Source organism: Phyllobates terribilis, unplaced genomic scaffold, assembly GCF_046119375.1.
Source record: "Phyllobates terribilis strain yellow unplaced genomic scaffold, ASM4611937v1 Scaffold_3__8_contigs__length_932513732, whole genome shotgun sequence".
Classification (NCBI taxonomy): Eukaryota; Metazoa; Chordata; class Amphibia; order Anura; family Dendrobatidae; genus Phyllobates; species Phyllobates terribilis.
Genome location: NW_027362763.1, coordinates 47,460,970 through 47,483,698, shown reverse-complemented (window position 1 = coordinate 47,483,698; position 22,729 = coordinate 47,460,970). Strand labels below are relative to the sequence as shown.

Here is a 22,729-nt window from a genome sequence, read left to right as displayed (position 1 = left end):
AGGTGGACGGCCATGTCTTGGTAGGTTTGCAGTTGTGCCATACTCCTTATATTTTTGGATAATGTATTGCACAGTGCTCCATGAGATCCTCACAGCTTGGGCTATTTTTTTTAATAACCTAACCCTGCTTTACTCCTCTCCACAACCTTATCCTGACCTGTCTAGTGGGCTCCTTGGTTTTCAGCTTTATCCCTGACCTGTCTGGTGGGCTCCTTGGTTTTCAGCTTTATCCCTGACCTGTCTGGTGGCCTCCTTGGTTTTCAGCTTTATCCCTGACCTGTCTGGTGGGCTCCTTGGTTTTCAGCTTTATTCCTGACCTGTCTGGTGGGCTGCTTGGTTTTCAGCTTTATTCCTGACCTGTCTGGTGGGCTGCTTGGTTTTCAGCTTTATCCCTGACCTGTCTGGTGGGCTCCTTGGTTTTCTGGATGCTGTTTGATCCCTGATGTTCTCACACAAACCTCTGAGGCCTTCACAGAACAGCTGTAGTTATACTGAGAACAAATTACAAACAGGTGGACGCAATGTACTAATTATGTGACTCGTGGAGATAATTGGTCACCCATGAGGTTATTTAGGGAAATCAGACTCAGGGGCTGACTACAAATGCACGGCACAATGTTGAGATTTATATTTTTATAATGTTTAGAAAGTCATAGATCATTTCCTTTACACGTCACAAATACTTGTTACTTAGTGTGAAAAATGTGGAAAAGTTCAAGGGGTATGAAGACTTATTCAAGGCAGTGTAAATGATGTTGGAAAACGTGACCTAAGGTGACACTAGAGGTCTAGTTAAGAGCTGGGGCAGACTAGTTCCCAGCGGAGCAGCAGAGTATATATACATATATACAGTACAGACCAAAAGTTTGGACACACCTTCTCATTTAAAGATATATCTGTATTTTCATGACTAAGAAAACTGTACATTCACACTGAAGGCATCAAAACTATGAATTACCACATGTGGAATTATATACTTAACAAAAAAGTGTGAAACTGCTGAAAATATGTCTTATATTCTAGGTTCTTCACAGTAGCCACCTTTTGCTTTGATGACTGCTTTGCACACTCTTGGCATTCTCTTGATGAGCTTCTAGAGGTAGTCACCAGAAATGGTCTTCCAACAATCTTGAAGGAGTTCCCAGAGATGCTTAGCACTTGTTGGCCCTTTTGCCTTCACTCTGCGGTCCAGCTCACCCCAAACCATCTCGATTGGGTTCAGGTCTGGTGACTGTGGAGGCCAGGTCATCTGGCGTAGCACCCCATCACTCTCCTTCTTGGTCAAATAGCCCTTACACAGCCTGGAGGTGTTTGGGGTCATTGTCCTGTTGAAAAATAAATGATGGTCCAACTAAACACAAACAGGATGGAATAGCATGCCGCTGCAAGATGCTGTGGTAGCCATGCTGGTTCAGTATGCCTTCAATTTTGAATAAATCCCCAACAGTGTCACCAGCAAAGCCCCCCCACACCATCACACCTCCTCCTCCATGCTTCACGGTGGGCACCAGGCATGTAGAGTCCATCCGTTCACCTTTTCTGCGTCGCACAAAGACACGGTGGTTGGAACCAAAGATCTCAAATTTGGACTCATCAGACCAAAGCACAGATTTCCACTGGTCTAATGTCCATTCCTTGTGTTCTTTAGCCCAAACAAGTCTCTTCTGCTTGTTGCCTGTCCTTAGCAGTGGTTTCCTAGCAGCTATTTTACCATGAAGGCCTGCTGCACAAAGTCTCCTCTTAACAGTTGTTGTAGAGATGTGTCTGCTGCAAGAATTCTGTGTGGCATTGACCTGGTCTCTAATCTGAGCTGCTGTTAACCTGCGATTTCTGAGGCTGGTGACTCGGATAAACTTATCCTCAGAAGCAGAGGTGACTCTTGGTCTTCCTTTCCTGGGGCGGTCCTCATGTGAGCCAGTTTCTTTGTAGCGCTTGATGGTTTTTGCAACTGCACTTGGGGACACTTTCAAAGTTTGCCCAATTTTTCGCACTGACTGACCTTCATTTCTTAAAGTAATGATGGCCACTCGTTTTTCTTTACTTAGCTGCTTTTTTCTTGTCATAATACAAATTCTAACAGTCTATTCAGTAGGACTATCAGCTGTGTATCCACCAGACTTCTACACAACACAACTGATGGTCCCAACCCCATTTAAAAGGCAAGAAATCCCACTTATTAAACCTGACAGGGCACACCTGTGAAGTGAAGACCATTTCCGGTGACTACCTCTTGAAGCTCATCAAGAGAATGCCAAGAGTGTGCAAAGCAGTCATCAAAGCAAAAGGTGGCTTCTTTGAAGAACCTAGAATATAAGACATATTTTCAGTTGTTTCACACTTTTTTGGTAAGTATATAATTCCACATGTGGTAATTCATAGTTTTGATGCCTTCAGTGTGAATGTACAATTTTCATAGTCATGAAAATACAGAAAAATCTTTAAATGAGAAGGTGTGTCCAAACTTTTGGTCTGTACTGTACAAGAATATATCTATCTATCTATACACTGTATATAGTGACCAGTCTCACTCCTCCACAAGCACAGGGCTGCAGAACATTGCACATCTGGCCTGTGGAGGAGGCATGGAGATCTGTGAGGTCGGCAGCGCCTCCTGCAGGAGGAGGGCGGCTCTGCTGTCAGTGTAGGGGATGAGGCTCCTCCACACCTCCCGGCTGCAGGAGGGGGATCTGGCAGAGCAGGATCTGATGCATGATGGGAGGGGATGTATTTGCATAGAGCCGCCCCCTCCCCGGGGATAGGAGCTGTACGAGCCTCCCCAGCCCCTCCATTCATCCCCAGCCCCCTCCCTGCTGCTGCTGAGCCGAGGAGGAGACACCGACAGCACCGGGCACAAAGCCGCGATGTATGGTAAGAACCGGGCACTGCCCCTCTATATACCGCCAGACCCCCCCACTGCAGGGCACACGCAAGCCCCTCATCACAGCGCTGCATTACATGTCACCTGTACAGCAAGACCCCTCCAGTGCAGCCCCCCTCACTGCATATAATGTATGACACCTCCAGTGCAGCCCCCCTCACTGCATATAATGTATGACACCTCCAGCGCAGCCCCCTTCACTGCATATAATGTATGACACCTCCAGTGCAGCCCCCTTCACTGCATATAATGTATGACACCTCCAGTGCAGCCCCCTTCACTGCATATAATGTATGACACCTCCAGCGCAGCCCCCCTCACTGCATATAATGTATGACACCTCCAGTGCAGCCCCCCTCACTGCATATAATGTATGACACCTCCAGTGCAGCCCCCTTCACTGCATATAATGTATGACACCTCCAGTGCAGCCCTCTTCACTGCATATAATGTATGACACCTCCAGCGCAGCCCCCCTCACTGCATATAATGTATGACACCTCCAGCGCAGCCCCCTTCACTGCATATAATGTATGACACCTCCAGTGCAGCCCCCTTCACTGCATATAATGTATGACACCTCCAGCGCAGCCCCCCTCACTGCATATAATGTATGACACCTCCAGTGCAGCCCCCTTCACTGCATATAATGTATGACACCTCCAGTGCAGCCCCCCTCACTGCATATAATGTATGACACCTCCAGCGCAGCCCCCCTCACTGCATATAATGTATGACACCTCCAGTGCAGCCCCCCTCACTGCATATAATGTATGACACCTCCAGTGCAGCCCCCTTCACTGCATATAATGTATGACACCTCCAGTGCAGCCCCCCTCACTGCATATAATGTATGACACCTCCAGTGCAGCCCCCCTCACTGCATATAATGTATGACACCTCCAGTGCAGCCCCCTTCACTGCATATAATGTATGACACCTCCAGCGCAGCCCCCCTCACTGCATATAATGTATGACACCTCCAGTGCAGCCCCCTTCACTGCATATAATGTATGACACCTCCAGCGCAGCCCCCTTCACTGCATATAATGTATGACACCTCCAGCGCAGCCCCCCTCACTGCATATAATGTATGACACCTCCAGTGCAGCCCCCTTCACTGCATATAATGTATGACACCTCCAGTGCAGCCCCCCTCACTGCATATAATGTATGACACCTCCAGCGCAGCCCCCCTCACTGCATATAAAGTATGACACCTCCAGTGCAGCCCCCCTCACTGCATATAATGTATGACACCTCCAGCGCAGCCCCCCTCACTGCATATAATGTATGACACCTCCAGCGCAGCCCCCCTCACTGCATATAATGTATGACACCTCCAGCGCAGCCCCCCTCACTGCATATAATGTATGACACCTCCAGCGCAGCCCCCCTCACTGCATATAATGTATGACACCTCCAGCGCAGCCCCCCTCACTGCATATAATGTATGACACCTCCAGTGCAGCCCCCCTTACTGCATATAATGTATGACACATCCAGTGCAGCCCCCCTCACTGCATATATGTATGACACCTCCAGCGCAGCCCCCCTCACTGTATATAATATGACACCTCCAGCGCAGCCCCCCTCACTGTATATAATATGACACCTCCAGCGCAGCCCCCCTCACTGCATATAATGTATGACACCTCCAGCGCAGCCCCCCTCACTGCATATAATGTATGACACCTCCAGCGCAGCCCCCCTCACTGCATATAATGTATGACACCTCCAGCGCAGCCCCCCTCACTGCATATAATGTATGACACCTCCAGCACAGCCCCCCTCACTGCATATAATGTATGACACCTCCAGCGCAGCCCCCCTCACTGCATATAATGTATGACACCTCCAGTGCAGCCCCCCTTACTGCATATAATGTATGACACATCCAGTGCAGCCCCCCTCACTGCATATATGTATGACACCTCCAGCGCAGCCCCCCTCACTGTATATAATATGACACCTCCAGCGCAGCCCCCCTCACTGTATATAAAATGACACCTCCAGTGCAGCCCCCCTCACTGTATATAATATGACACCTCCAGTGCAGCCCCCTTCACTGCATATAATGTATGACACCTCCAGTGCAGCCCCCCTCACTGCATATAATGTATGACACCTCCAGCGCAGCCCCCCTCACTGCATATAATGTATGACACCTCCAGTGCAGCCCTCCTCACTGCATATAATGTATGACACCTCCAGTGCAGCCCCCCTCACTGCATATAATGTATGACACCTCCAGCGCAGCCCCCCTCACTGCATATAATGTATGACACCTCCAGTGCAGCCCCCCTCACTGCATATAATGTATGACACCTCCAGTGCAGCCCCCTTCACTGCATATATGTATGATACCTCCCTCTAGTGCAGACCCCTGTGGAGCCCCCCTCACTGCATATATGTATGACACCTCCAGTGCAGACCCCTCACTGCATGTACAGTATGACACCTCCAATGCAGGCCTCTGTGCAGCCCCCCTCACTGCATATAATGTATGAGACACCCCTACACTGCGCCCCCTCTACTATGTGTCACCCCTGTATTGAAAGACTCCAACAATACATTTACAGTATGAGATATCTCAACATTACACCCCCTCTACTATATGTCACCCCTGTACTGCAACACCCCAACAATGCATGTCACCTGTACTGTACAGGACACCTCTACACTATGTCTCCCCAAATCTACATGTACATTACAAGATTCCTCTACTCTGCACCCCCCACTACATGTCCCCCCATATTCCAGCTCTGCAAAACACCCCACCAGTGCATCTGCTGTACCGTACATGACGCCTCCACTTCTAGTCACCCCATACAGCTACGCCCCAACACTGCACGTCACCCCCCACCCTGTACCCCTGTGCTGCAAAACACCACTGCAACTCTATGACTCCCCAATTTTATTACTCTATTACAAGACACCCCAATATTTCCAAGCGTCAGAGCTCAGCGCGCCGGCACTGAAAATTTTCCTCATTTCACTGCATCTCCTGCACCCCCCTATATTACACCCCCCTATATTACACCCCCCTATATTACACCCATACTCATAACTCCTAGTACCACACTGTGTGATAATGTGTGGCTGCCCTGCACCCCTGTAGACCCCTCCACACTGCATGTGTCACACCTCCCCACATTGCACAGACCCCACTACTCTGCGTGACTCCACTCCACCTGTCACCTTCACATGGACGTGTCCCCTCCGGGTCTATGTGTATCTGCTTTTCTCTGTACAGTGCCAGGTTTGGGGGTCTCGGAGTGGTTAGTGGGGCCGGGGGCTCCCAGCCGGTCTGTGTCTGGTCCTCACTGACGTCTCTGTGATATGATATCTGAGGTTTACAGGGGATGTGATTGGCTGATTGTACTACCACCCTCATCATCATCCTCCTCATCAGTATCTTGCCTTGTGCCTCCTGCTGCATCCTTGTATGTTCCAGTGCAGGGTCGGTCCTGATGGCGCTATCCTGCACCGCACAGGGATTAGGATTGGGATTGAGATGCCTAGTTATTGTGACCGTGATGGACGAAGCGGACAATTCACATCATTCGTCTGGTCGCTCGCCTTCTATACAGATGTAGCAGAGCTGAGTCTGTCATTTTGGTGCCATTCTTTTTTTGGTCATCTGTGATTTTACATAGGACTGCAGTTAAACCCACTGCATTATTCTAAGGAAGAACTCCAGCAAGGAAGGGGATAATCATGTCACCCTCCAAACCGTTTAAATTGTGACAACTGACAACCCGTGCTTCAGTGAGGAGTCTCAGCAACCATATAATTCCCTGTATAAGTGACACCCCAGTCACTAGAAGATCGGGATCTATAAGGGATTTTTTGGAGTTTCCCTTTAACAAAGAGTTAGCCATCAAATTCTGCTCTGCTACCTCTGTTCTTCTACCTCTGCTGCCTCTGTTCTGCTACCTCTGCTCTGCTGCCTCTGCTCTGCTGCCTCTGCTCTGCTACCTCTGCTCTGCTACCTCTGCTCTGCTGCCTCTGCTCTGCTACCTCTGTTCTTCTACCTCTGCTGCCTCTGTTCTGCTACTTCTGCTCTGCTACCTCTGTTCTTCTACCTCTGCTGCCTCTGTTCTGCTACTTCTGCTCTGCTACCTCTGTTCTTCTACCTCTGCTGCCTCTGTTCTGCTACCTCTGCTCTGCTACCTCTGCTCTGCTACCTCTGCTCTGCTGCCTCTGCTCTGCTTCCTCTGCTCTGCTACTTCTGCTCTGCTACCTCTGTACTTCTACCTCTGCTGCCTCTGTTCTGCTACCTCTGTTCTGCTACCTCTGTTCTTCTACCTCTGCTCTGCTACCTCTGTTCTTCTACCTCTGCTGCCTCTGTTCTGCTACTTCTACCTCTGCTACCTCTGTTCTTCTACCTCTGCTGCCTCTGTTCTGCTACTTCTGCTCTGCTACCTCTGTTCTTCTACCTCTGCTCTGCTTCCTCTGCTCTGCTACTTCTGCTCTGCTACCTCTGTTCTTCTACCTCTGCTGCCTCTGTTCTGCTACTTCTGCTCTGCTGCCTCTGCTCTGCTTCCTCTGCTCTGCTACCTCTGTTCTTCTACCTCTGCTGCCTCTGTTCTGCTACCTCTGTTCTTCTACCTCTGCTGCCTCTGCTCTGCTACCTCTGCTCTGCTGCCTCTGCTCTGCTTCCTCTGCTCTGCTACTTCTGCTCTGCTACCTCTGTTCTTCTACCTCTGCTGCCTCTGCTCTGCTACTTCTGCTCTGCTACCTCTGTTCTTCTACCTCTGCTGCCTCTGCTCTGCTACCTCTGCTCTGCTACCTCTGCTGCCTCTGCTCTGCTACCTCTGCTCTGCTACCTCTGCTCTGCTACCTCTGCTGCCTCTGTTCTGCTACTTCTGCTCTGCTACCTCTGTTCTTCTACCTCTGCTGCCTCTGCTCTGCTACCTCTGCTCTGCTACCTCTGCTGCCTCTGCTCTGCTACCTCTGCTCTGCTACCTCTGCTCTGCTACCTCTGCTGCCTCTGTTCTGCTACTTCTGCTCTGCTACCTCTGTTCTTCTACCTCTGCTGCCTCTGCTCTGCTACCTCTGCTGCCTCTGTTCTGCTACTTCTGCTCTGCTGCCTCTGCTCTGCTTTGCTTAGGTCCTTCTTTATTGCTTTTGTTTTGATATTTGGATATTTTATGATACAAGGAGATGATACAAAGTAATCGCCGGTTTCTATTTAACCCCTTGTTGTTCGAAGAGCTGACAATTTTGTTCACATTGATCAGAGTCATTACTAAGCGCAATTCTCCCGTCTGCACAGGATCATATTACACCCTCTGCTTGAACCAAGGAGCTTACAATCTATTTTTTAGTTATCGATGCACAGACCACGAGAATGGTCAATGGTGCACGATGCCAAACTTCAATAATTGAGATCCCTTTCAGGTTTATACAATACAAAACCTCACACAGGATCGACCTGTGCTTGTCTGCCCCACCCCCAAGGATCCAATTCTTTGGAACCAAGGAACTTACAATCCAACTTGTGGTTACAGTAGTTATATGCGGAGTAAACCACATGAATCATAACTCACCTGAAGGAGAGCCGACGCCATAACAATATTACAAAATGGGCCCCTTTCAAATTCACATAAAGTACCACCTAATACAGCATAACCCAGTGGCTATCTGTCCCGCCCCCAAGGACCACGTTCCATGTTTTCTTGACCCCTGGTCCTTCTAATCTTATTTTGGTTACTTATACACAGACCACATTCCCATGATCATGTGTAGACTTGGGTGAGGTCTTATCAAAATTGGCTCCTCACCCTCCATTTCCAACGTTAGTTTATTCCCGCCCCCAAGGGTCTTATTTTCTTAACCCATGATGCATATAATATAATTTTTAGTTACTTATATATAGACAAGAGAAAGATGCAAAGGAGAGGGGGCACCATAGCAAAATTTAAAATAGGGCACCATCCTACTGCTGCTTCCCCCACCCAAAACCAAGAGTGACTGGACCCGCCCCCGAGGAGCCTACAATCTCATTTTTAGTTAGCGATGCTGAGACCACATGGAAAAAAAATCTCTTTCATGCTTGCACAATACAAAACCTGATAAAGGAGCAGCCTGTGCTTGTTTGCCCCGCCCCCAAGGATCCAATTTTTTGGAACCAATGAGCTTACAATCCTTTTTCTGGTTGCAGTAGTTATAGGCAGCATAAAACATATGATGAGCAGATGCCATACCTACTAAAATATGGGCCACCTTCAAATTCGCATAAACTATAACCTAATACCGCATGGCCCAGGGCTCATTTGTCCCACCCCCAAGGACCACATTTTCTTGACCCCTGGTTCTTGTAATCTAATAGTAGTTACTTATACACAGATCACATTATTATAGACATATGTAGAGTTGGGTGAGGGCTTAGTAAATGGGCTCCTCACCCTCCATTTCCAAAGCGTTTTTATCCCCGCCCCCAAGGATCATATTTTATTGACCCATGGTTCATATAATGCAATTTTTAGGCACTAATATACAGAACGGAGGAAGACGCAGAAGAGAGGGGGTACCATGGCAAAAATTTAAATTAGGGCACCATCCTACTGCTGCTTCCCCCACCCCATACGAAGTGACGGGATCCGCCCCCGAGGAGCCTACAATCTAATTTTTAGTTAGCGATGCACAGACCGCGCGAATAGTCAATGATGAACAATGCAAAAATTGTAAATTGGGGCCTCTTTCATGCTTGCACAATACAAAACCTGACAAAGGAGCAGCCTGTGCTTGTTTGCCCTGCCCCCAAGGATCCAATTTTTTTGGAACCAAGGAGCTTACAATCTAATTTGTGGTTACAGTAGTTATATGCAGAGAAAAACTACATGATGAGCAGCATGCATGGGGAGAGCAGATGCCATAACTACTAAAATATGGGCTTAAATAAAAATAGGGCCCCAGCCTACACCCCAATATCTGGACCCGCCCCCGAGGAGCTTACAATCTAATTTTTAGTAACTTATACGCAGCGCAGAATGCTATGAAAAAGTGAGTCCTAAACACTCTATCTGCAATATTTGTTTGTCCCTGCCTCAGAGGACTTAATTTTATGGCCAAAGAGCTTATAATTTAAATTTTAGCTCCTTTTACTGTCTGATCCCATAACCAGAGGAATACAGGGGGGGAGGATAGCTTAAATGTTTCCAGACCAGCCTGAATTGGGCTTACCCTTCCCTCTAGAAGATTTAGGGTCTCTTCTATATTACATGCCATCTGAAGTTTTGAACTTCAAGGTTCATGAATAAAACACTAGACCGACAGTAATGACTGACACCAAAACAAAGAAGAGATGTGGAAGGGAAGGGAGGGTGTAACTGTCCATAACGATGCGAGTATACCTGCTGTATGCAATTAGGTTTTAGAATTTTCTTAAGGTTTTTTCCATCATGATTTATTGAATATATTTCTACCTGCAGAATGCCGGGTGTGAGCCGCAGCGGCCGCTCTGCTGCCATTATTACTGCGATCTATACTGGCTGCACTGGTGACAGGGACCTTTGGATTATGACAGTGTCCTGCGCTCAGCGGGGAGGGGGCTGTGAACAATGACCGACGGTGCTGACAAACAGGAATGGGAAATGTTTTGACATATTGAATTATGGGGAAGTAACAGAGAGTTAACTACTACAAGAGGGAAATTCCAGAAATGGCAGCAACATATGCAGCGGTGGACACTGTATAGACTGCAGCACCTCCATACCATTCCCTGAGAGTGTACGAGTGCAGTATCACTTCTATAGAGCTAGTCCTACAGCTCAGGGTCAGTAATGTATGTACACAGTGACTGCACCAGCAGAATAGTGAGTGCAGCTCTGGAGTATAATACAGGATGTAACTCAGGATCAGTAATGTAATGTATGTACACAGTGACTGCACCAGCAGAATAGTGAGTGCAGCTCTGGAGTATAATACAGGATGTAACTCAGGATCAGTAATGTATGTACACAGTGACTGCACCAGCAGAATAGTGAGTGCAGCTCTGGAGTATAATACAGGATGTAACTCAGGATCAGTAATGTAATGTATGTACACAGTGACTGCACCAGCAGAATAGTGAGTGCAGCTCTGGAGGATAATACAGGATGTAACTCAGGATTAGTAATGTAATGTATGTACACAGTGACTGCACCAGCAGAATAGTGAGTGCAGCTCTGGAGTATAATACAGGATGTAACTCAGGATCAGTACAGGATCAGTAATGTAATGTATATACACAGTGACTGCACCAGCAGAATAGTGAGTGCAGCTCTGGAGTATAATACAGGATGTAACTCAGGATCAGTAATGTAATGTATGTACACAGTGACTGCAGCTGCAGAATAGTGAGTGCAGCTCTGGAGTATAATACAGGATGTAACTCCGGATCAGTAATGTAATGTATGTACACAGTGACTGCACCAGCAGAATAGTGAGTGCAGCTCTGGAGTATAATACAAGATGTAACTCAGGATCAGTAATGTAATGTACGTACACAGTGACTGCACCAGCAGAATAGTGAGTGCAGCTCTGGAGTATAATACAGTATGTAACTCAGGATCAGTAATGTAATGTATGTACACAGTGACTGCACCAGCAGAATAGTGAGTGCAGCTCTGGAGTATAATACAGGATGTAACTCAGGATCAGTAATGGAATGTATGTACACAGTGACTGCACCAGCAGAATAGTGAGTGCAGCTCTGGAGTATAATACAGGATATAACTCAGGATCAGTACAGGATCAGTAATGTAATGTATGTACACAGTGACTGTACCAGCAGAATAGTGAGTGCAGCTCTGGAGTATAATACAGGATGTAACTCAGGATCAGTAATGTAATGTATGTACACAGTGACTGCAGCAGCAGAATAGTGAGTGCAGCTCTGGAGTATAATACAGGATGTAACTCGGGATCAGTAATGTAATGTATGTACACAGTGACTGCACCAGCAGAATAGTGAGTGCAGCTCTGGAGTATAATACAGGATGTAACTCGGGATCAGTAATGTAATGTATGTACACAGTGACTGCACCAGCAGAATAGTGAGTGCAGCTCTGGAGTATAATACAGGATGTAACTCAGGATCAGTAATGTAATGTATGTACACAGTGACTCCACCAGCAGAATAGTGAGTGCAGCTCTGGAGTATAATACAAGATGTAACTCAGGATCAGTAATGTAATGTATGTACACAGTGACTGCACCAGCAGAATAGTGAGTGCAGCTCTGGAGTATAATACAAGATGTAACTCAGGATCAGTAATGTAATGTATGTACACAGTGACTGCACCAGCAGAATAGTGAGTGCAGCTCTGGAGTATAATACAGGAGGTAACACAGGATCAGTAATGTAATGTATGTACACAGTGACTGCACCAGCAGAATAGTGAGTGCAGCTCTGAAGTATAATACAGGAGGTAACTCAGGATCAGTAATGTAATGTATGTACACAGTGACTGCACCAGCAGAATAGTGAGTGCAGCTCTGGAGTATAATACAGGATGTAACTCAGGATCAGTAATGTAATGTATGTACACAGTGACTCCACCAGCAGAATAGTGAGTGCAGCTCTGGAGTATAATACAAGATGTAACTCAGGATCAGTAATGCAATGTATGTACACAGTGACTGCACCAGCAGAATAGTGAGTGCAGCTCTGGAGTATAATACAGGATGTAACTCAGGATCAGTAATGTAATGTATGTACACAGTGACTGCACCAGCAGAATAGTGAGTGCAGCTCTGGAGTATAATACAGGATGTAACTCAGGATCAGTACAGGATCAGTAATGTAATGTATGTACACAGTGACTGCACCAGCAGAATAGTGAGTGCAGCTCTGGAGTATAATACAGGATGTAACTCAGAATCAGTAATGCAATGTATGTACACAGTGACTGCACCAGCAGAATAGTGAGTGCAGCTCTGGGGTATAATACAGGATGTAACTCAGGATCAGTAATGTAATGTATGTACACAGTGACTGCACCAGCAGAATAGTGAGTGCAGCTCTGGAGTATAATACAGGATGTAACTCAGGATCAGTACAGGATCAGTAATGTAATGTATGTACACAGTGACTGCACCAGCAGAATAGTGAGTGCAGCTCTGGAGTATAATACAGGATGTAACTCCGGATCAGTAATGTAATGTATGTACACAGTGACTGCACCAGCAGAATAGTGAGTGCAGCTCTGGGGTATAATACAGGATGTAACTCAGGATCAGTAATGTAATGTATGTACACAGTGACTGCACCAGCAGAATAGTGAGTGCAGCTCTGGAGTATAATACAGGATGTAACTCAGGATCAGTATAGGATCAGTAATGTAATGTATGTACACAGTGACTGCACCAGCAGAATAGTGAGTGCAGCTCTGGAGTATAATACAGGATGTAACTCAGGATCAGTACAGGATCAGTAATGTAATGTATGTATACAGTAACTGCACCAGCAGAATAGTGAGTGCCGCTCTGGGGTATAATACAGGATAACTCAGGATCAGTACAGGATCAGTACTGTAATGTATGTACACAGTGACTGCACCAGCAGAATAGTGAGTGCAGCTCTGGAGTATAATACAGGAGGTAACTCAGGATCAGTAATGTAATGTATGTACACAGTGACTGTACCATCAGAATAGTGAGTGCAGCTCTGGAGTATAATACAGGATGTAACTCAGGATCAGTAATGTAATGTATGTACACAGTGACTGCACCAGCAGAATAGTGAGTGCAGCTCTGGAGTATAATACAGGATGTAACTCAGGATCAGTAATGTAATGTATGTACACAGTGACTGTACCAGCAGAATAGTGAGTGCAGCTCTGGAGTATAATACAGGATGTAACTCAGGATCAGTAATGTAATGTATGTACACAGTGACTGCACTAGCAGAATAGCGAGTGTAGCTCTGGAGTATAATACAGGATGTAACTCAGGATCAGTAATGTAATGTATGTACACAGTGACTGCACCAGCAGAATAGTGAGTGCAGCTGTGGAGTATAATACAGGATGTAACTCAGGATCAGTAATGTAATGTATGTACACAGTGACTTCACCAGCAGAATAGTGAGTGCAGCTCTGGGGTATAATACAGGATGTAACTCAGGATCAGGAATGTAATGTATGTACACAGTGACTGCACTAGCAGAATAGTGAGTGCAGCTGTGGAGTATAATACAGGATGTAACTCAGGATCAGTAATGTAATGTATGTACACAGTGACTTCACCAGCAGAATAGTGAGTGCAGCTCTGGGGTATAATACAGGATGTAAGTCAGGATCAGGAATGTAATGTATGTACACAGTGACTGCACTAGCAGAATAGTGAGTGCAGCTGTGGAGTATAATACAGGATGTAACTCAGGATCAGTAATGTATGTACACAGTGACTGCACCAGCAGAATAGTGAGTGCAGCTCTGGAGTATAATACAGTATGTAACTCAGGATCAGTAATGTAATGTATGTACACAGTGACTGCACCAGCAGAATAGTGAGTGCAGCTCTGGAGTATAATACAGGATGTAACTCAGGATCAGTAATGGAATGTATGTACACAGTGACTGCACCAGCAGAATAGTGAGTGCAGCTCTGGAGTATAATACAGGATATAACTCAGGATCAGTACAGGATCAGTAATGTAATGTATGTACACAGTGACTGTACCAGCAGAATAGTGAGTGCAGCTCTGGAGTATAATACAGGATGTAACTCGGGATCAGTAATGTAATGTATGTACACAGTGACTGCAGCAGCAGAATAGTGAGTGCAGCTCTGGAGTATAATACAGGATGTAACTCGGGATCAGTAATGTAATGTATGTACACAGTGACTGCAGCAGCAGAATAGTGAGTGCAGCTCTGGAGTATAATACAGGATGTAACTCGGGATCAGTAATGTAATGTATGTGCACAGTGACTGCACCAGCAGAATAGTGAGTGCAGCTCTGGAGTATAATACAGGATGTAACTCGGGATCAGTAATGTAATGTATGTACACAGTGACTGCACCAGCAGAATAGTGAGTGCAGCTCTGGAGTATAATACAGGATGTAACTCAGGATCAGTAATGTAATGTATGTACACAGTGACTGCACCAGCAGAATAGTGAGAGCAGCTCTGGAGTATAATACAGGATGTAACTCAGGATCAGTAATGTAATGTATGTACACAGTGACTCCACCAGCAGAATAGTGAGTGCAGCTCTGGAGTATAATACAAGATGTAACTCAGGATCAGTAATGTAATGTATGTACACAGTGACTGCACCAGCAGAATAGTGAGTGCAGCTCTGGTGTATAATACAGGATATAACTCAGGATCAGTAATGTAATGTATGTACACAGTGACTGCACCAGCAGAATAGTGAGTGCAGCTCTGGAGTATAATACAAGATGTAACTCAGGATCAGTAATGTAATGTATGTACACAGTGACTGCACCAGCAGAATAGTGAGTGCAGCTGTGGAGTATAATACAAGATGTAACTCAGGATCAGTAATGTAATGTATGTACACAGTGACTGCACCAGCAGAATAGTGAGTGCAGCTCTGGAGTATAATACAAGATGTAACTCAGGATCAGTAATGTAATGTATGTACACAGTGACTGCACCAGCAGAATAGTGAGTGCAGCTCTGGAGTATAATACAGGAGGTAACTCAGGATCAGTAATGTAATGTATGTACACAGTGACTGCACCAGCAGAATAGTGAGTGCAGCTCTGGAGTATAATACAGGAGGTAACTCAGGATCAGTAATGTAATGTATGTACACAGTGACTGCACCAGCAGAATAGTGAGTGCAGCTCTGGAGTATAATACAGGATGTAACTCAGGATCAGTAATGTAATGTATGTACACAGTGACTGCACCAGCAGAATAGTGAGTGCAGCTCTGGAGTATAATACAGGATGTAACTCAGGATCAGTACAGGATCAGTAATGTAATGTATGTACACAGTGACTGCACCAGCAGAATAGTGAGTGCAGCTCTGGGGTATAATACAGGATGTAACTCAGGATCAGTAATGTAATGTATGTACACAGTGACTGCACCAGCAGAATAGTGAGTGCAGCTCTGGAGTATAATACAGGATGTAACTCAGGATCAGTATAGGATCAGTAATGTAATGTATGTACACAGTGACTGCACCAGCAGAATAGTGAGTGCAGCTCTGGAGTATAATACAGGATGTAACTCAGGATCAGTACAGGATCAGTAATGTAATGTATGTATACAGTAACTGCACCAGCAGAATAGTGAGTGCCGCTCTGGGGTATAATACAGGATAACTCAGGATCAGTACAGGATCAGTACTGTAATGTATGTACACAGTGACTGCACCAGCAGAATAGTGAGTGCAGCTCTGGAGTATAATACAGGAGGTAACTCAGGATCAGTAATGTAATGTATGTACACAGTGACTGCACCAGCAGAATAGTGAGTGCAGCTCTGGGGTATAATACCGGATGTAACTCAGGATCAGTAATGTATTGTATGTACACAGTGACTGTACCATCAGAATAGTGAGTGCAGCTCTGGAGTATAATACAGGATGTAACTCAGGATCAGTAATGTAATGTATGTACACAGTGTCTGCACCAGCAGAATAGTGAGTGCAGCTCTGGAGTATAATACAGGATGTAACTCAGGATCAGTAATGTAATGTATGTACACAGTGACTGTACCAGCAGAATAGTGAGTGCAGCTCTGGAGTATAATACAGGATGTAACTCAGGATCAGTAATGTAATGTATGTACACAGTGACTGCACTAGCAGAATAGTGAGTGTAGCTCTGGAGTATAATACAGGATGTAACTCAGGATCAGTAATGTAATGTATGTACACAGTGACTGCACCAGCAGAATAGTGAGTGCAGCTGTGGGGTATAATACAGGATGTAAATTAGGATCAGTAATGTAATGTATGTACACAGTGACTGCACCAGCAGAATAGTGAGTGCAGCTCTGGAGTATAATACAGGATGTAACTCAGGATCAGTAATGTAATGTATGTACACAGTGACTTCACCAGCAGAATAGTGAGTGCAGCTCTGGGGTATAATACAGGATGTAACTCAGGATCAGGAATGTAATGTATGTACACAGTGACTGCACTAGCAGAATAGTGAGTGCAGCTGTGGAGTATAATACAGGATGTAACTCAGGATCAGTAATGTAATGTATGTACACAGTGACTGCACCAGCAGAATAGTGAGTGCAGCTCTGGAGTATAATACAGTATGTAACTCAGGATCAGTAATGTAATGTATGTACACAGTGACTGCACCAGCAGAATAGTGAGTGCAGCTCTGGAGTATAATACAGGATGTAACTCAGGATCAGTAATGGAATGTATGTACACAGTGACTGCACCAGCAGAATAGTGAGTGCAGCTCTGGAGTATAATACAGGATATAACTCAGGATCAGTACAGGATCAGTAATGTAATGTATGTACACAGTGACTGTACCAGCAGAATAGTGAGTGCAGCTCTGGAGTATAATACAGGATGTAACTCAGGATCAGTAATGTAATGTATGTACACAGTGACTGCAGCAGCAGAATAGTGAGTGCAGCTCTGGAGTATAATACAGGATGTAACTCGGGATCAGTAATGTAATGTATGTACACAGTGACTGCAGCAGCAGAATAGTGAGTGCAGCTCTGGAGTATAATACAGGATGTAACTCGGGATCAGTAATGTAATGTATGTGCACAGTGACTGCACCAGCAGAATAGTGAGTGCAGCTCTGGAGTATAATACAGGATGTAACTCGGGATCAGTAATGTAATGTATGTACACAGTGACTGCACCAGCAGAATAGTGAGTGCAGCTCTGGAGTATAATACAGGATGTAACTCAGGATCAGTAATGTAATGTATGTACACAGTGACTGCACCAGCAGAATAGTGAGAGCAGCTCTGGAGTATAATACAGGATGTAACTCAGGATCAGTAATGTAATGTATGTACACAGTGACTCCACCAGCAGAATAGTGAGTGCAGCTCTGGAGTATAATACAAGATGTAACTCAGGATCAGTAATGTAATGTATGTACACAGTGACTGCACCAGCAGAATAGTGAGTGCAGCTCTGGTGTATAATACAGGATATAACTCAGGATCAGTAATGTAATGTATGTACACAGTGACTGCACCAGCAGAATAGTGAGTGCAGCTCTGGAGTATAATACAAGATGTAACTCAGGATCAGTAATGTAATGTATGTACACAGTGACTGCACCAGCAGAATAGTGAGTGCAGCTGTGGAGTATAATACAAGATGTAACTCAGGATCAGTAATGTAATGTATGTACACAGTGACTGCACCAGCAGAATAGTGAGTGCAGCTCTGGAGTATAATACAAGATGTAACTCAGGATCAGTAATGTAATGTATGTACACAGTGACTCCACCAGCAGAATAGTGAGTGCAGCTCTGGAGTATAATACAAGATGTAACTCAGGATCAGTAATGCAATGTATGTACACAGTGACTGCACCAGCAGAATAGTGAGTGCAGCTCTGGAGTATAATACAGGATGTAACTCAGGATCAGTAATGTAATGTATGTACACAGTGACTGCACCAGCAGAATAGTGAGTGCAGCTCTGGAGTATAATACAGGATGTAACTCAGGATCAGTACAGGATCAGTAATGTAATGTATGTACACAGTGACTGCACCAGCAGAATAGTGAGTGCAGCTCTGGAGTATAATACAGGATGTAACTCAGAATCAGTAATGCAATGTATGTACACAGTGACTGCACCAGCAGAATAGTGAGTGCAGCTCTGGGGTATAATACAGGATGTAACTCAGGATCAGTAATGTAATGTATGTACACAGTGACTGCACCAGCAGAATAGTGAGTGCAGCTCTGGAGTATAATACAGGATGTAACTCAGGATCAGTACAGGATCAGTAATGTAATGTATGTACACAGTGACTGCACCAGCAGAATAGTGAGTGCAGCTCTGGAGTATAATACAGGATGTAACTCCGGATCAGTAATGTAATGTATGTACACAGTGACTGCACCAGCAGAATAGTGAGTGCAGCTCTGGGGTATAATACAGGATGTAACTCAGGATCAGGAATGTAATGTATGTACACAGTGACTGCACTAGCAGAATAGTGAGTGCAGCTGTGGAGTATAATACAGGATGTAACTCAGGATCAGTAATGTAATGTATGTACACAGTGACTGCACCAGCAGAATAGTGAGTGCAGCTCTGGAGTATAATACAGGATGTAACTCAGGATCAGTTCAGGATCAGTAATGTAATGTATGTATACAGTAACTGCACCAGCAGAATAGTGAGTGCCGCTCTGGGGTATAATACAGGATAACTCAGGATCAGTACAGGATCAGTACTGTAATGTATGTACACAGTGACTGCACCAGCAGAATAGTGAGTGCAGCTCGGGAGTATAATACAGGAGGTAACTCAGGATCAGTAATGTAATGTATGTACACAGTGACTGCACCAGCAGAATAGTGAGTGCAGCTCTGGGGTATAATACCGGATGTAACTCAGGATCAGTAATGTAATGTATGTACACAGTGACTGTACCATCAGAATAGTGAGTGCAGCTCTGGAGTATAATACAGGATGTAACTCAGGATCAGTAATGTAATGTATGTACACAGTGACTGCACCAGCAGAATAGTGAGTGCAGCTCTGGAGTATAATACAGGATGTAACTCAGGATCAGTAATGTAATGTATGTACACAGTGACTGTACCAGCAGAATAGTGAGTGCAGCTCTGGAGTATAATACAGGATGTAACTCAGGATCAGTAATGTAATGTATGTACACAGTGACTGCACTAGCAGAATAGTGAATGTAGCTCTGGAGTATAATACAGGATGTAACTCAGGATCAGTAATGTAATGTATGTACACAGTGACTTTACCAGCAGAATAGTGAGTGCAGCTCTGGGGTATAATACAGGATGTAACTCAGGATCAGGAATGTAATGTATGTACACAGTGACTGCACTAGCAGAATAGTGAGTGCAGCTGTGGAGTATAATACAGGATGTAACTCAGGATCAGTAATGTAATGTATGTACACAGTGACTTCACCAGCAGAATAGTGAGTGCAGCTCTGGGGTATAATACAGGATGTAACTCAGGATCAGGAATGTAATGTATGTACACAGTGACTGCACTAGCAGAATAGTGAGTGCAGCTGTGGAGTATAATACAGGATGTAACTCAGGATCAGTAATGTAATGTATGTACACAGTGACTGCACCAGCAGAATAGTGAGTGCAGCTCTGGAGTATAATACAGGATGTAACTCAGGTCAGTATAGGATAAGTAATGTAATGTAATGTATGTACACAGTGACTCATTTTATATGTTTCATTCTTTATGACATAAAATATATATGTGGATCTGCCTTATATATATATATATATATATATATATATATATATATATATATATATATATAATATAATATATAATATATATATATATAGGGTTGATAATGAGGGTTGCAGTGTATTTACATTGGTGAAGATCAGACCATATCACGTATAAATGAAGCAGCGCTTGGGTTTCTTCTAGTAATTATTGACCAGCCGCCATTACTGGGGTTATACATTAATGTGGGGCAGCTGATATATTGCTCCGCGGATACAGTGGAGTGTGGAGCGTGACCCTCAGTCCTGTGTATTGACCCCCTGGAGATCTCGCTGGACTGTCACTCAGATTTTCAAAAATCCTGAAGGACAAATCTGCTTTTTTACACCGGGATGTATTGTCTGCTCAGCATACTAATGATGCAGATTTGCCCTACATATTTTACCCAGCTTTCCCAAAAATACATAGGGCCCAAATCGGGAGCATTGGATGAGCGGCATAGACCTGTGTGTGTGCCTCGCCACAAATCCTATTCCAGCCTCTGCTGGAGTAAGATTTGTAGCATAGAGGACGCCACGGCTCATCATGAATCTGACGATCGGCGGTCACCATGCCTCCTTCTTCCTATAGCTCCATCCAGTTTGTTGGAGCTGGGAGAAACTCGCATAGAAATGCCAAAACTTGAAAAATTTTGGTGCATCTCTGAGCCTTATGCCTAAACTTGCAACTTTTAAAAAAGCTTTTATGCTAGATGAATCGGACCCATAGTATATAATATACAGCAGGGGTGGTGGCCACCACTTCCAAGGGGAAGTTTTAGAACAAGTTACTTAATAATTAACTCTTGGGGGACCATGTATCAATTCTTTTGCACCAGCTTTTGGCACAAGACATTTTTACACAGATATTTTTGACGTTTTGCTATTTTTGCGCTGCTCTTAGCATTTTTTCGAAAGTGGATGCGATGAGCAAATGAGGTTTAGCAGGATTTAAAAATTGCGACTTTTTTTTGAAAAGTTGTAGACTCACTCCGGCTGGGGGAGACGTGAAAAAATGGAGTAACTTTTCCAGAGTGAAGTGTAATATCTAACATCGGGAGATACTTTTTATTAATTTTCTGCTCTTTATTCATAGTTCAAAGAGAAGTTTAAGGTGTAGATTGATCCACAATGGAAATAAGTTAGCTGCTTCCATTCCTATTGCTCACTCGCTCACGGTTTAATCTTTTACTGTGGCCTAGGGACGCTGTGAGTGACAGCTCAGCCGCCCTGTGGGATATGGAGTGTGCTGGACTGTCAGTTTTGTGAGTGACGGTCTAGTCATCCAATCTGATCCGGGGGCGTACTGGGCTGTCAGCATTTTGAGTGACAGCCCTGCTGCTCAATCTGGTCTAGTCTGCAGACGTTTCCCCAGGTGCCTTCCGTTCTTAGTGATTTTGCTGGCTGTCACGCACAGTGTGGGAAAGACTAAGTGCAACACGAAGGGATGAGGGGAAGGGAGCCCAGACACTATGGAATGGGGGAGGGGAGACCCCTAGGCCGATCTAATAATCCCCTGCCTACCCTACCGTCCCTATATTGGTTCCTCACCAATTGCTGAGCAGGAAACCTAAGCCCTGTATATCCCTAGAGTTTGTCCCTAGATTGGGAGGGAGGGATGAGCACTGGTCAGTCCCCACTATAAACTAAAGACAACAAGGGAGACAAACAAAAGGGGGAAAACTTAGCTTGAGCAGACACCAGAGTGATAACAACAAACGTCCTCCAAGGGCACCAGAGAGGAAGCCCGCCGACTGCTATAGCTCCAAGCCTTCACAAGGGAAAATAAGAATATCACCGGCGACTCCCTGAAGCAGACTGAGTTTATAAACACCCAGACCAGGGTGTGTCAATCAGAGGAAGAGGGAGGTTGCCACTGGGTCTAAAAGTGAAAAGGATTAAGATGGCGCCTGCAATGCCAAATGCAGTGACCTTCTGCAACCAGATGCAGAGCGACGGTCTGTTACATCTGACACACCCATGACACTGGCTAGCTGGGAGTAGTCCAGTGTCAGCTGTGGATTTGCTTAGTTTGGTGTATGACCTTGGCTCTGTGTTTGATCCCTCTGATCTTGTTGCCAGACCTAAGATTTGTTGTGACTATTAATGTGGATTATCCCTTCTGCTCTTGACGCTCTCTGATATCATGTTTGGGACCCCGGACTTGGCCTCTAACTATCCGTTTGTTTTATTCCCTTGTCTTGACGTACCATCCTGGCATTTGACCCTGGACTGTTACCTGATCACACCCTTTGTCTTGCCCCTCCTGGTATCTGACCTCTGACCTCCGGAGTACCCTTTCTAATGGCTTGTCTTTGAGTAGCGACTCAGTGTCACAATATGAAAGAGAAAAACGATGCCTAACATTTAGGAATCTACAGCTACGTAATCTATATAACTAGGGATCTTTTGGTTAATAAATAGACTA

General features: G+C 45.1%; 1 protein-coding gene and 1 long non-coding RNA gene across 3 annotated transcripts in view; both read left to right on the top strand.

The window, feature by feature from the left end:
• The first annotated feature begins 2,278 nt into the window (after window positions 1-2,278).
• Window positions 2,279-22,729, top strand: part of LOC141258758 (uncharacterized) — a 286,567-nt gene continuing 266,116 nt past the window's right edge. Inside the window, exon 1 of the long non-coding RNA XR_012318334.1 lies at window positions 2,279-2,450. This is a non-coding gene — a long non-coding RNA (uncharacterized lncRNA). The remainder of the gene's footprint in view (window positions 2,451-22,729) is intronic.
• EFR3B (EFR3 homolog B) overlaps window positions 2,719-22,729 on the top strand; it is a 277,327-nt gene continuing 257,316 nt past the window's right edge. Inside the window, exon 1 of one of the 2 annotated variants that reach the window (XM_073673849.1) lies at window positions 2,719-2,868. In XM_073673849.1, the coding sequence (XP_073529950.1) occupies window positions 2,862-2,868 (7 nt within the window). In that variant the 5' untranslated portion in view covers window positions 2,719-2,861. The remainder of the gene's footprint in view (window positions 2,869-22,729) is intronic. The other variant, XM_073673850.1, reaches the window with a different exon arrangement.